Genomic DNA, 15,995 nt, shown 5'->3' with positions numbered 1-15,995 from the left:
GACCACATCTTTCTCGAAAGTGCCAACGTGCACCGACACTCACGCCGAAGTGCTTAGAATCTTTAAAAAGGCGATGTCAGCGCAAAAGCATCAACCCATTTACTTTTCATCTTCGCTCAGGCGTTGAATATCAGCATCATCAACAGTCCAGTCCACATTAATGATTCCTACCCCAAACGCTGTCATGGTGGGGCCCTCGTCTAATGACACGTTGCTCGTGGGTTATGAGTGAGAAAAAGGTTTAATGGGGGTTTAAAACTTCTCCTGGTGTCCCATCTGCTGCCTACTGCAGCTCATCTTGTTTTACCTTTGATGTACAGTATCTTTTTTTGGAATTGGCCCGGAAATATCCAAAACTCTCTTCACTCTGAACTAGTAAATACAATATTTCTCTGATAGATTTATCGACTTTTCTTGCCCAATATGACTGTGACCTCAGAGGCAGTGATCCGTTGCTGATCCTGCTTTATTTCAACTGAAGAGTCTCTCGGGACGAAATGCATCGCATATTGGTGAATTGGTCCTTTGGATCAATCTGAACTAAGATTTCAACTGCTTTTACTGAATCACCAGATAAGTGTTAACTGTAGCCTGTTTTCTTTTTATTACCGCCCTACATTTATTTTATCTGTATAACATATAAAAAATTTTAGCACTTGAAACGTTGTTGATAGCTCACAGTAGGTAACAGTAGCATCCACTCAACAAACACAGCTGAACAGACAAGTGAGGGCGGTTTCTCTTTCTCTAGCACAGAAGGGGATGAATCCTGCCAAAGATTTGGCCGCCAAAACCGTCCGTTCTTCGCTTCTTTATCCACGTCACCTAAAATCCCATTGGAGTCTGTTCATCCATTTCTGACATATTTTTGTGAACTGACCTTTTTAGCGGATGTAAAAATTGGCATCTGATACGGTCCTCATTTTCAGAGCGGGTTACATTCTTTATAATATATAATAAAGTCTCACACCATTTTAAAACTGAGAGAGCCCCCCGGCTGAGCTCTGAATGAGGACACTGTTTCATGAAGCCTCACCAGATCATCATTATGCTACAACTGTATCGCTGCCATCCCTTCACCACATTGAGAAATGTACGTATGTTGAGCTGTAGCGGGCACCTCCCTCCGCTCGTGTCAGCACAGTGTCGGCACAAGGTCAGTGTCCGACTGTCTCTGTCTTCACATTCTTTCTTATGCATGATGAAACAATAGGAGGGGATTCATTTCCTGGCGAGCTGAGGTTGTTACATCCAGTCGAGGAGCCATCCACGCTAAGACGTATCAGTCGTATTTGCACATTTTATGTAAACAGTCAGTGAAACCACGGAGGGGGGAGCAGCGTTGGAAAGACTTTAGAGGATATATGGAGAAGATATATGGGGAGAAGGAAACATGGGCTTCTTAGCTTCAACTGCTGCCCCCACGACTTCTGATAAGCATTAGAAAAGGATTTAAAGTGCTATAATGCTGATGAGTGCGTCTCACCGTTAATGGAACTTTAAAAAATCCCGTCTGCGGCGATGATCGCTAGGTGTCTGGACTTCGGGGGAATCCGATTAGCATGGATTCCGACACTGAAAATAGGTGAGTGGAAGAGCACGGTCAAGGCTGCATGCAGCTCTGAGCCGTGGGCGAGTTCCTGGCTGCCTGTGAGAACATCTCAGCGAGGATGAGAGCGGAGACTGTGCACACTTTCAAAGTGTGTAAACAACCTTGTGTGCAGCACCTTGGGGCGTGAAGTGTGTCTGCTTCCTCCAAAGAGGCTTTCGATGTGCTCACATGAAGCGTCCAGGCGTCTTCATGCCCACAAGGTTTTACTGACCTCACGTCAAAATCAGACCCCCAATCCGTTTATGGAGACACCTGTGTTTTCCTCTGTCATTAATGCGATGGTGACCGAGTTGTGGAGAAAAGGGAGTCACGACACCATCTGGTGGACCACAGCGGGAATGCAGGTCACCAGTGTACATCATCTTTGGGCACCTTTCCTGCTTTTCTAACAAAAAGAAAAAGCCTTATTTTTCATTTTAGATTTCCTAAAAAGAAGCCAATGTTTAGGGGTTTTAAAAAAAAGAGCTGTCCTGGCGCTGTATCTCCTCTCCTTCTTACACTCATATTTTAAAGATATTAGTCCACGTTTAGCCTAGAATTCTCAAGAGGGAACGCAAACTAGGGTGTAACTGAACTGCAGCTGCACTCTGGGAAGGTATTCCAGGGGGGCATTTAAAACATATGCATCAACCAAGGAGGCGAGAGCTTGACCTGACCATGATGTTGATACAAAAACTCTGAAGCTGAAACAGTGAAGTCAGAGAGATTCAGCAGCTCAAGAGACAATTGTGGATGAAAAAGACGCTCAAGGGTACAAGGCAGAAACCGCCTCCATGAAAACCTTCAACTCATGGAGGCGGTTGATGAGCTGTGAGATCCGATATCGACCTGGAGAAGAGCGGGAGGGTCTCCTCTATAGAAAGGTAACAGCCAAGTTTGCAAAGGTGTTAAATGCTGGTCTTCCTTTAGGGTCTAACTCATTCACACAAGGGCCAATACTAAGAGCAGCGATCAAGTCAAACCAAACACGGTGCATTTGGATGTTCATTCAGTTCCAGTTTCATCTTTTACCAGTGATGTTCCGTTTCTTTGTCACCTGTCCTTCAGCGATCTGGATAAGATAATATCAGACAATGAATCTGCAAGTTACTGAGTGAATACACATGTACAGTGGCTGGTGAGGCTTCATGAAACAGCATCCTTATTTTCAAAGACACAAGGATGAAATCCTTGGCTACGAACGACCTCTTGAGTGAAACATAATAGAAACTGAGAGCGCCACCTACACAGCTTGGAAAATGAGGGAACTGCTTCATGAAGCCTCGCCAACTCATCATTAGTCTCACAGACAAAGTGAGATTCACTCCACACGTGTCCAGAAAAAAGGTCAAAGCAACACAAGAACAGTGAAAAAAAATGACACACACACACACATACAAGACACAACTCAGGTGGAGAGTTGTGTCTTGTGTGTGTGTGTGTGTGTGTCATGACCAACCATTGATCAGCAGACGTTCCCGCAGATGTTGTCGTGTCAGAGCTTCTCTGTCTGTGGCCCGGCCGTGAACCTGAGCCCGGCGCCGTTAGCATCTCTTGTCCCGGTGCCAACGTGACCCGGAATGGAGATCAAGCACGTTGACTCAGCACTTGTACATCATCACGGCGTGAGTGATTTTTCGGTTCAATGGTCGACTGCTGCAGTCAAGGGTGGAAACATCTGTGCGGTCATTCGTCATGTTTGTTTAGCTGCCTCTGAACTGCTGACTCACTGTGCGTTTGTCAAGTTTGATGCTGAAAATGACTCAGACAAACACAAAAGTCCAGCTCACTTTACCTGAAAACCAGAGCTGATCGGAAACACGTGCAATATTTGATTTTTTTTTTTGTATTTTCAATTTAGCTTTTTTTAAGTTAATGTTTTTGGTACGTCATGATTCCAAAACATTAACTGTTTTCTTCCACTACAGTACTGTGGCCATCTTACTGAATCATTTGGACATTCCTCTGAAGTTCCTGAGCTGATTCCAATGTGGCAGTATCAGCACTCAATAGAGGGCGCTCTTTCTTCAAAAGTTTCAATACAATAGTTGTTGAAAGAAGAAGAATTATAGATCAGAGAGTGGCTTCTCTTTATGCCTGCCACAACTCAGGGATCCTCTGTTCTCTCTCCCAGATGATGACTGACTCTTCAATTCGGTACATCCTTCAACATTTGTCTTCTCTCCAACTGTAAGAAAACTCAATTTTTTTCGTTGTTTGCTGTTACCTGTGGATTTTATCGTACTTATTTATGATCATTATGTTTGTTAAAAGTCCGTCGCTCCTCTTCTTAGGTCCAGCGTCTCCGGGTAGTCCACTTCATCTTCAGCTACTTTTGCTGCCGGCTTTACACCAAGGAAAAAAAACAATCACGCAACATAAATTTCTTGACTTTATTATGAATATTTCAGTCAGAAAATACATTTGTACAAAAACAACGTTGGATACAAGAAGAACCATTTACAATGGTAATTGATAAGAACGAAAAAGCTGTTGGCAACACCATTGAATTTGAAGTTGTGATAAGTGCACTCAAAACAGAAGGTTTTAAGAAGAGATATTTTTGAGGGTTCAGCTTTGAGGTCATTTAAAATGAAACCATACAAAAGCCAAAACATTCACTGATACATGCTCAGAATTGTAATTACAGCATTATTTTTGTTACGCACTGTGCAACTGTTTTTGTTTGAATGTTACTTCAGAAATAATTTTAAAATATTTGCTCTAAAATATTTCACTTCGTGAAAATAATTTGCAACCAATCTTCATATTTTAGGAGTTATTTAGATGAGATGCCCTTCATTTGATTTTCCTAGTTGATCATGAAAATCTGGTCCTTTATCGAATCATCAATTTCATTACAAAAGAAGTTCAAAATGGAGGTAAAAAAAATCCAGAATGTAAAAAAATGGAAAATTACAAGAAAAGAAATGGGGCAGCAAAACAATTGAGACTATTAACCACTTATTCAAACAAGTCCTGGCAAATAACTTTGTACTGCGTTTTAGCTTTCATTACCAACTTGCGACTGTGATTCCTTTGACATAGATCCTCTCTTCTGCCACGTTACTTGAGCACAATTGAGCTTCACAACAGTTTCAGTTTCCAAAGGTGCAGCAGGTAATTACCCTCCCCTGATGCCGGGGGGTTGGTGGGGTGTTGGGGGTGTGCTGCTGACAGGTGAATTTACTGACAGGCCTGAGGATTTATCGCAGATAAAACTGACACTTACAAGGCTTGCGCTCTCTTGACGTTTTTCACAAAAATAGATGTGGACTGCAGCTGCCACTTATGTTTAAAAAAATACAGGGCAGTTACTGTCCTATAGCGGCCACTTTATTTATATAGACTTTGAGCTAGACGTCTGCAGAGAAGACAGTGTGTCTCTCAGGGCGACTGCCCCCCGCACTCCCTCCTTCACCTCTCCACACGGTGAAGACAGCGAACACAACACGGTGTCGGGGTTTCACTCTCAACAGTCTTGTTTTTGGACTGCAGGGGAAATATCAGGAGGCGAATAAAAGGTCAACCAGCGGTAAAAACCAACAAACTGAATCGCTGATGTGAAGTGACAGCGGCTGTACTGTGTGACGACTGGACCTCAGAGTCAAGCTGAAGGGATGAGGATCAGCACCTCTGAGCGCCGCAGCGTAAAGCAAGAGAGCAAGTGTTTGCTTGTGCTTGCTCTGTGTACAGGGACCAATAAAAGAGCTGAGCCAGAGGGAAAAGCCGTCCCACCTTGTGGACTGAGGAAAAAAAAAAAGAGCCGTGGCATCTACCTGAGACGCAGAGCAGAGCTACAGGTTTCACATGGAGAAAGAGAGAATGTTTGGTGGTTTGTGGGAGGAAACCACTGGGCAGACCCAATACAAAATCGGGAGTAAATGCATCCCTCCTTCCTTCAGTTCAGGTTTGACTGAATGTCCTAAAAATGACTAAAAAATACAGATGCGATCCAGAGTCAGCCCATGTGTTTCTTTTATTTAAGGCCATGATTTATACGCCTTCATTTGGATGGGTCATATACATGAGGTGAATTTGGGAAATAAGTGGATGAACATTCATATTTGGAAATGTTGCGGGGATATTTTACAGCACGCTGCAACCCTTTAGAGCAGGGTGTTCTACCTTCAAAATAGAGCAGACTTCAGAAGATACCAATGGGCCAACTGTTGCTAGTAGAGAGCCAAATATTTAATGGGAAATAACATGATGTGGACTTTTAAAAGGTATTTATTTTTATAATATCAAAAAACAGACAATAAAGTGAGGCATTAAAGGTCTCTGGTTCAGCAAACTGGCTATAAATGGCCTCCAGGCCTGATTTTGGGCGGTGGGTATAAGATCTGGCCTTCCAACTTCATAGACGTATGACTCCAGCTCATGAAACGTTTCCACATCCTCTTCGATGAGTCCAAGAAACGCTTGCAGTCATTTCGCCCACAGGTGATTTTAGGCATTTTTGGTAACACTATATTTGAGAACTGTACTTTGTTTTAATGTAGGTCAACTCATTTATTTTGTTTTGGCTTTTGCACTGAACCTCAGATTGAGATCATAACCACAAAGGTAAAACATCAATAACCGATTTACTCAAACCGTTTTGCTTATGCTAAACATCATTCATCAACACAGCACGCACTGATCTGACTCTTTCAATTGCGGCCATAAATTCCATTTTTTGTTCTGTTCCAATCAGTATATTTACCACCCGCTATCGGAGCTATCAAGCCTTGGCATGTAGAAATGCAGCACGCACGCTGGGCTGTCAAGCAGCGAGCAGTCGTAACTGCTCTCTTTGATTTTGCTTTTTCAGGTTTCATCTCAGTTATTTCATTTTCAAGACTCAAGACGCTGTTCAATTATCCACTTTCAGCTGCCGGGTGGCGTCTCCTGCTTCGGACTCTCTAAACTGCTGCAAACCACAACCCACAAATCCGCCATAGCTTGCTTCTGCAGAACATCTGTTCACTCTTTGTTTTCCTAAAATATGACTTGGACCTTTTAAATGCCAGAACCTTCTTTAAATTAAGTACGTGATAAATGAAGCACAAAATGATTACAGCTGCACAAACGCGACACGAACCTCGCCGCCAACGACATAAAATCCTGTCCCAATAACTAAGCGATGTGGAGAGTTCAACAAGAAAATAATGACTCATGATACAATTTTACATACATATAGACACGACAAATATTATATTGCACAAACACTTGATTTGTACTGGCCCCTTTTTTTTTCCAAACACGAGCAACAACAATTGAGCGTCCACTGAGTGGAACCAATCTCGAGAATAGGTTAAATTGAAGCAGAATAACTTATTTCCACCACTCGACCCACACCAGGAAGCAGCTGAGCTAGTGGGAGTGTGTAGATATGTGCATCAATAAGTAGATGAATATGACAGTGACGCTTTAAGGATCACATTTTGGGTAAGCAGTCGGGCTACACAGATTTCTTAAAAAATAAAAGTGACATTGGATACAAACATCTGTACAATGAAATATTTGGTTCACGGCTCAACCGCTCAGCAACACTCCCCATTTTTATTTTCTTTTTGTATTTCATTTTTGTATCTTCAAGAAGCTTCATCACCCCATTCCAGTAAAAATCATTTTAGCAGATACTTACATTTTAAAGGCCTTTAGTGATGATTTAAAAACAAGCAATTTCTGTTTTTGTCTCTTCAGTAGTGAGGCTTCATGAAGCTTCATTACCCAATTGCAGTAAAAAAAAATTTTAGCAAGTACTTGAACTATATTTTAGAAGCTGTTAGTGATTATCGATTTTTGTTGTTTCAGCAGTGAGGCTTCATGAAGCCTGATAGCGCCACCTACTGAGTCCGGAAAATAAAGCTGATTCATGAAGTTTCATGAAGAAAAAAAAAGACACAAGAAAAAAAAACTGTATCCTGACAGCTTCTGACATCATCCTTCTATTTGTTCAACTTTAATGGGTAAAACAACAGTTTAGGAGTGATGGGACGATGAAGCTTTGTGAAACAGTGCAGCCAGAATTAAAAAGCTGGCACCTTTGTTCAACACAGTATTTGTTTACAAATCTTTGGTTTCACATGGAGCTGCACTGGTCTGTAATTCAGAAGAGAAGACAGGAACACGCATATGTTTTCATAAATTCTCAGAGCGCAGTAAAGAAGTCTACGCAAGCTGATTTTGACATCAGGACACAGTGGGTTGTGATAAATGATCCCGTTTCTATATGACTGCTTTCAAATTGAATTGAGTTCAGACAGGCATGGATGGTTGTTCCTCCAGAAGTCGTGATCTCTTTTAAAATTTGACCTATAGCATAGAGAGCTGAAAAGAGACCAGTTTGTTTACAAACGTTGGTGAACTTGACGAAGAAATTCATGTCAGCATCAACATGTTAGTTAACGGACGGGGCACATCAAAGCATCTTTCGCTCAATAGAGATTGGCCCGGATCTGCAGGAGTGAGACACAACATCTCGGGCAGCGGGAGACATTTTAATACGAGGCACCGGCTTCTGAAGATAGACAAGGAAGAAGGAAACCATCTTGTTATCAGATATCATACAGACGTGGGCATCATGTCGGTGACGCTTGAAACCTTGATCTTGGGTCGATAAATGTGATATTTACTTTTGTTATTCTTTTGAAGTGACTTTGAAATGGACTTGAACGTCAAATATTAATGGCAAACATGAGTGTGACTCAAGAGAAATGAGCTCAAAAGTGAATATGTGAATATCCTCCATTAAAGTACAAGGTAAGATTGGCAGAATTCAAGGAACCACATGAACTTGGAGTCTCCAAGCACAGGAAGGATTTTGTGAAAAACTTTTGGAGGCCAGAATTCTGAATGCCACCCAGTTTGGAATGAATAGACTTTTTTTAACCGGCACTAAGCTACTAGTTGGCATTGGTCTTGGACACCCTCCACAGATTGGTTGCTAATGTGACGAATGGAAAATAAAAAACATCACCCGCCCCATGTTTCCTGTTCAAGAAGTGCCATGTTGGAGGCGTGTGATGAAGGCATGTTCTGTAGACATGAATTTTGTTCAGCCATCTCTTTAAGATGTTGGTGCACTAAAAAGGCAGGAACTATATGTTAGTCACTGTCTGGTCTGGTCCCCTTTTTAACCCCCTTTTGAAAGGAGAACACATTTTGAGTGGTACCAAAACTATACAGTATCAGATGAAACTTTGTTCTACAATTTATATCAAAGCACCATTACCTTGGATTTCACGCTTGTTCAGAGAATTCCACTCTTTAGACGTTATTGATGACTGTTTCGGGTCTGACCAGGACAAACATCCGACCAGCTTTTCATGTTTTTTTTTTGTTGGTCAAAGTCATTCTTCTGTGCCGCATGTCTCCTGTCTGACCATTATTGTGCCGTGATCACACAAGCTCAATTCATTCAGAGGAATGCGGTGAATTTCCTGCGCACTCTTCGGGGATATGGTTTGTTTTTCCTGTTGCTCTGAGCCAAATTAGGTTTTCTTTTTTTTCTTGACGCTTGCCCTCTTTAACTTCCTGTACGGGGGCTTGACGTTACACAGAGGCCACAGGGGTGAGCGTCAGAGGCCATTGATCAGACTTCTGTTAGCCGTCACCCCCGCCCTCCTGCTGGCCCCTTGTCAATACAAACTCCCAGAAGGTGTCTGTTCCAGGCTGGCATGTCGCAGATGAGGGTCTGGCTTAGTTCATTTGAATTTACATGGGAGCGTGGGGGCTGTAATGCCCTTTCTAGCACATTACCAAAGAAAAGGAGTTGAAACCGCACTGGTGAATTTGAGGGGAGATGATCTTCAGTCTTCACGCCATGCTGCTGGTCGGCGTGCTCTTGGTGCTTCCGATGCTCGCATTGGCGCTGCTATTCTCGGAGGGAGGCGGGTTAGTGGAGACAGGTTGTCGTTTGGCTCCTGAGCAAGGACAGCCTGAAGGTAAGAGAAAAGCAGGTAAGACCGGATGACTCAAAATCGATGAACGGTAAATAAAGTTACACACCAGCAGTCGAGTGCATGTCCAGTCCAGTGGGGTACCCTGGAAAAAGACCAAAAAACAGTTATTAAAAATCCAGAATTTCAGCCAGAGGATGAATCCGATGCTTACCTGTCTTAATTTTGATAAACCACAGGGCTCCAATAAGTACTACACCAATCAGGAACCCTCCAAAGGCGATGCCCAGAACCTCGGGCGGCCCAAAATTAAAACACGCCGTCGCTGAAACACACAGAAAAACACCTCATGAAATAACTTTCCAACATTCTCTTTTCATCGTCCACATTTGTGAAGGAAGGGCTTTTCTGTCATGCACACTGGCATGACTCACTGTTTGATGCCTTAGAATGATGTATTATTTTTCATTGTCATTATCCTCTTTAATGATTCTAGAAAACAAAGAAAACATTCTTTAATAAAGCCAGCTGTGAATTTTTACAGAAATTGCCAGCGCCACATTTTTCACATCTACAGTCATACGTAGCAGTTAGGCTGTCAAAAGTATTGATACTCCACATACACCACATCCAGATTCAATATTTTACATTTGCTATCGTCAATAGTGCAGTGCACGTACCGCACGACAACGACACATGGCTTTTATGACAAATTGCAACAAGTTGGTAAAGCTCCTATTCCTCATGTAGCCGACGGAATGAAAGGGATAAGTGATGTTAGTCTGGCCGGTGGCCCATATAAACGTTGGTTGTTTTGTTAAAGGTTGTGGCGAGTGCGATATTTGAGTCAGTGCTGTGTCTTTTTTTTGACGTTCATTGAACGTTGGTTCTTCAGTTGTTAGCCATTAGCCGCTGCTAGCATGCTTAAGCTTGCTATTGAAACTCAGGCAGTTTTTCTACTAAAGATATCAATGGAAGCAAAGAGATGTCAACCTGCAACTAAACCTCTGCAGAGTAAGAGGTTACAGTCAACTCAATCTGTGTTGTTTGACAAACAACGAAAATTGGACTTCATCTGAGTATCAGTGAAAGTGGAAAAGTGAATGTCTTTTTGTATCTGCAGTTCTGTTTTTCATGCTAATAAAAATGTTTCCATGACTTTTGAAGTATTCATCATATTTTCTCCCTGCTGTATGGAAAATGGTGTTGATTATCAACTGCCTGGTATCGATTTCAAGGTGGCCATTTTAGCATAGTGACAACCCAACTCAATGCGATGCAATAATGATCGCTTTAAATTTGAAACACAGTCCCACAAGTCAAATTTGTACGTACGAACAGCTGGTCATGTGACTTAGTGGCAGTATAGCGGTTGGTTGCTGGTTTACGTCCAGCTTATGTCTCTTGTGCATATATTTGAAAAATCCATACATTCTACCATAATCCACTTCCAAATACCAGGTGGCGTAGATAGAAACGTGTGCGCCATTTATCTTAGTTAGATATTTTTTTTACATGGCTCATGCCACCAACGACGTCGGAGCACGTGCAGCGAGGTTTGTTGTTTATGTTTCAAAGTCAAAGTCGCAAGTCAAAGTTTTCGAACAATATTTTGGCATTTCGCCTCTTACTTCGTTTTATTTCCCATATAAACGATAATCTCAACAGCAACTTGACCAAACCTCAGCCAGTTCGGCGGCTCATTTGGTGAAGAGCCGCATGAAACTGGGGAAAGTGCTGCATGCGGCTTGGGAGCCGCGGGTTGGCCAGGCCTGCGGTACAATGTAATTCAATAAAACCTCATATCGTTTTAAAGTGGTTATGGGCTGCATAAAATGACAGTGACAGATTCGGCCCACATGCCTTCAATTGGAATGTCATGGTGACAGGAAGAGCACAGGCCTCCTTCCCTTCATGCAGGTTCACTATCACACGAGGACCCTCCCTAGTCGAACTGTTTGACACATCCTGCCCCGCCGTGTGTCTTTTCAACCGTCAGCTGGTTTTCTGGACAGATTTTAGTTCCGATTCAGCTGGAGGGAATGATCCCTAGCTGTCTGTACACCTCCACTCATGGACATGTTTCGTCATATTTGACCATCTTTTGCTTGCTTCCAATAACAAAAGCAATTTTAAGACAACTTCATGATAAACTCTTCGCAGAACTCAACAACTCACATGGCTGCTGTTGTGTTTAAGCTGAGAGCCATGTCATCCCTCTAAAAAGCGGCAAAACCCACTTCAACTAAACACAACGAAAGCTGCACTCCAAGCACAAGGAAGACATTCATGGTGTTCACCAAAGCGGATCCATATTTTGGACTAAATACGTGACAGAAACCTTTTCTTTTGTTTAAGAGTCTCTCACTACGTCCCGCTGACTCTCTGTGGAAGATCCCAGTGGGCTGAAGACAATACAGAGTGTCTCTCAAGTAGCAGATTAAAGCAAGGACATGTAGGGAAGATGAAAGTTTCCTGTGCACCGCGTGTGTATTTTCAGAAAAACGTGTAGGTTGGCAACTGCCTCTGGGGAGAAAAACCAAAGACTAACAGGCACAACCTTGGAAGATCCCCCATCTGTGCAACACAAAGGAAGCGGCACATTGATTCAGGATCTTGAAACATTGTCATCAGACTGGAAATACTTTAGCTTGATTACATTACTGCAGGGAGAGAGTCACAGAATGACAAATAAGATGACATAGTTGGGTGTTCGGAATCACTCTCAAGCATGAAAATGCTCTCTGAATAAATATGTTAATCAGAACTTGGCGGAAAAGACATTTCATCCTGAAAATTGGTTTGGTATGGTTCCAAATAAAGGCCATTATCCAATAAAAGACTACATGTATGAATTAACAAGTATAACATGTCCCCTGTACTTAGAGTATCGCAGTATATTCTCAATCCTGTGTATCAAGATACATATCATATCACTAGCTTGCTGCCAATATAGCAGTATTCTCTGGATTATTTTAGGGGGTAAGTGTTTAGTCCAGGGGTTTTGATGCAAAGAAATGTGGCAGTTCTGGCAAACTTTTATTTGTGTTTTCCAAAATGATGAAAGAATTACAATAGCAAACTATCGCTACTGTAAAAACAAATATTTGCATTTGCTTGTGTGCACTCCACAGTGGTGCAGACAGGACGTACGATGACAAAACTTTGTCTCTGAAGTTGTTAATGAGAGCAGCACACACACATCAGTGCAATAATGCCACAAGTTGAGAGCGGAGCAGAGTGTTGGACGTGAGAAGGGACTGATAAAATTCAGATTAAATGAACATTGAGTTAAGTTTTGCTCAAGAAAAATTCAGAGACAATTTATCGTCTATTTCATTGTCTATACCAGTGTTTTTCAACCTTTTTTAAAAAACTTTAACAAACAATCTCATTTGTTACATATTTATTTGCTTCTGCATTTAGTATTTAGCCAACTTTCAAACCACGAAGCAAACTTAGATCATATAAGAGTGTCAATAAAGTTTTGAAGTCGCGTTAGCCGTTAGCTAGCAAGGAGCATTCCATCATTCTGTTGTGATGGTGTGTGGTCAAGTTGCAGGCACATCAGGTTCACTGTGAGTGTGTGGGAAGCCCAGCTGTGACTGATGGACAAGTCTCGTGGCACACTAGAGTGCCGTGAGACACTTGAGTGTGCTACTTCAGCTGAAGCAGCTGTCTTCAACCTCTTTCATGAAAGTTCTCACTCTGGACGGTGGCAAACGTTTCAGATTCAGGTGGTGGACCGCAAACGCTGCATCTGACACACACAAGACTGCAGCGGATTCGGCCGCGGTTGATTCCGTCTTAAAACGACACCTGAGAAAGGCTGCTCATCTGGCGCGGTGAAATTAATGATTATTTCTTGGGCAATATGCTTCCCGTTCTGAATGTCACGCTCAGACCGGCGAGCGTCGCGAGTGACCGCTGGTTCCTGCAGTTTCACTTTCATGAGCACCAGAAAACTCTCTGTGCTCCGTCAAGTGCTGGTGTTTTAAATATCGTATTGAATTGGTGGCGTTGACGCCTTTTAACGTGCATGTGCTGCAGGATGCAAACTTGACATGACAGACTGAAAAAAGCTTCCGCATTAGACACGCCGTTGCCAAGCGAGTGGCGAGTCGGGAGGGAGGAGCGGACGCATCACAAACCGCGGGCGGTGCCTCATCAGAACGGCTGCTGTTACATGTGATCGGATTTTGTGACCGGCAATGACAGGCAGTGGTCGGCATTCACAGATCACAACGAGTTCAGCCTTTCATAATCGGTGGCCGATTGATTGGAATGTCCCTGTAAAAATCCATATATTAGCCGCATCGTTTTATAAGCCGCAGGGTTCAGACCGCGAGAAAAAAGTAGCGGCTTATAGTCCGGAAAATACGGTAGTTGCTTAGTCAAATTTTGTGGTGCTACAAATGCATGACGGTGGCCCCTCTGACACACGTTATTATAAAACATCTTAACATGCACAGGTTTACACAACTGTAACAAAAACCAGAAGTCAATTCACCCTGCATGAACTGGCTTCACCAAAGCTCCACCACTTCAATCTTTTATTCAGTTCAGACAACCACAGTAACAATTTCCCAAACTCTGCCGGATTTGCTAAACATTCCTCGAAAACATCACAGTGGCGGAATTGCTTAAAAATAAGTTTGTGTGAGGTTGTCGCGGTGCGTGTTTGTTTGAACGCGGCTTTGACAGTGAAGCTGAATAAACAAGAGCAGGAAGCTGAAACAGGTGGAGAGGAGGAAGACGAGGACGAGGAGGAGGCAGACACCGGAATTGTTTGCCTTACTGTCGGCGTTTGGAAACAGGAAGGATGGCTGAATGAATAAACTGCTCACGATTTCCTTCTTTTGTTAAAAGTTGGTTTGCTGTAAATCCTAGTTTCAGTCCAGCACCACACCCAGTCCCGCACTGCAGCAAAACAATTATCAGGTTTATCTGAGCTGAGCTGAGACTGTATGCACTGTACAACCTGAGAGTGCAGTGATGGGTCAATGAAGCTTCCTGAAGCCTTTTTGGCTTTGAACAACTATGAAACTTCATATCCTTTTTTTAAATGAGAGCGCCACCTACTGGCCTCTGAATATAAGGACACCACAAAGCTTCATCACTGTGACACAAGTGTATCTGAAGGGCTCACCGATCACTGTATTTACGTCTGTAAAAATAAATCACATGAAAGCCTGTTCACACATATCATGGTACTGGGTGTAGTAATGTATGCAAATATGAATGTAAAGTTCAGCAGATTTTATACAAATAAATCTATGTCTGCTTTCACATCCAGCTGTCTGAGATAATGCCGAACAAAGAGGATGAGCAAAAGGACACAAGGATGTGCTTCATCATCTGACATAGCAACCTTCTATTATTTATATCCAAAGAAAAGCAGCACAAACAATGAATTATGTCTCACGCAGGGAGATTATGAATAGTTCCTGTGTTTCCTCTCATTTAATCCGCCACTTCCTTTTGTCTTTCTGCAGAAAAATGGAATCACCAAGTAATTAATCACCCGTCATCACCTTTTCTTTGACAAAAAAAGACACTTCGCCGTGTTTGAATGGAGTCAACAATGACACAGGGACGTGTGTGCACGTCGGGCAGACGGAGTCCAACTCCCTCATGTAACACAAAAGGACCCCAGCATTCTCCCCTGAGGGCCATTAGTCCCGATTGTGGCCACAAGGTCAGCGCGCAGACTTTCCTACCTTCCTAAAAGGACGAGGGGCCGGCTCCGCACCCACTTACTGGCTTTGCTGAACATCCTGTGTTCACTGCTATGACAACCGTCTGCACGGCATTTGTTGCGCGCTGACGGAAACAATAGGAATGAAGAAACTACAGAGGCAAGCCGAGCAACAGCAAGTATAAAGGCCAGGATTTTTTCCCCCCTTTTATTCATTTTATACTTGAAAGTTCAGAGAGTTTGTTGTCACCTGGTGCTTTAATGAGCTGCACTGACCAGGAGGGAAGCTATTTTAGTTAAACCTAACAGGGAGATGCTCACAATGACAAGAAAAGGTTATCCAGAAATGTTGCACCAATAATAAATTCATATATTTTGTAAGTTTTTTCAGGGTATACTTCACTATAATTTTGACTGATTGCAATGAAAATGCCAGTCATGTTTACTGCTTAACTTTCCCTATAAAAGACACTTTTTAAGTCAGGACAAAAGCACTTGTTTAAGCATTTAATTTTTATCCTTGTCTGTTGTGAAAGGCGCTGTGTAGACACGTAATTATTAAGTTTGTCAACAAATTATTGTTCACAATCTGTTGGTACTATTCTTGGCTGCTATTTTTTGTTAGCTATTGTCTTTCATTTGATTTCATATTGTTTCTCCTTCATTTCTTTGAGTTGTTATTAAAGTTATTATTACCATTAACCTGGCCACTCCAACAGAATATTTCTGGCTCCCCCTCTAGACAAAAGCTTTTGAAAAATAGCAAATGTTTTCTAGACGCAAAGTCTCAAGCTGATTAATAAATATACACATTGAT

General features: G+C 42.4%; 1 protein-coding gene across 1 annotated transcript in view; it reads right to left on the bottom strand.

Annotated features, from left to right (window-relative positions):
- Positions 1-3,986: 3,986 nt before the first annotated feature.
- eng (endoglin) overlaps positions 3,987-15,995 on the bottom strand; it is a 58,855-nt gene continuing 46,846 nt past the window's right edge. Inside the window, exons 12-14 of the mRNA XM_053864646.1 lie at positions 9,695-9,805; positions 9,590-9,625; positions 3,987-9,519 (exon numbers count right to left, since the gene is read on the bottom strand). Of these exons, the coding sequence (XP_053720621.1) occupies positions 9,398-9,519; positions 9,590-9,625; positions 9,695-9,805 (269 nt within the window). The 3' untranslated portion in view covers positions 3,987-9,397. The remainder of the gene's footprint in view (positions 9,520-9,589; positions 9,626-9,694; positions 9,806-15,995) is intronic.

The sequence above is a fragment of the Synchiropus splendidus genome, chromosome 1 (assembly GCF_027744825.2).
Source record: "Synchiropus splendidus isolate RoL2022-P1 chromosome 1, RoL_Sspl_1.0, whole genome shotgun sequence".
Lineage (NCBI taxonomy): Eukaryota > Metazoa > Chordata > Actinopteri > Syngnathiformes > Callionymidae > Synchiropus > Synchiropus splendidus.
The sequence above is the reverse complement of the archived record's forward strand: the minus strand, read 5'-3'. Positions and strand labels throughout refer to the sequence as shown.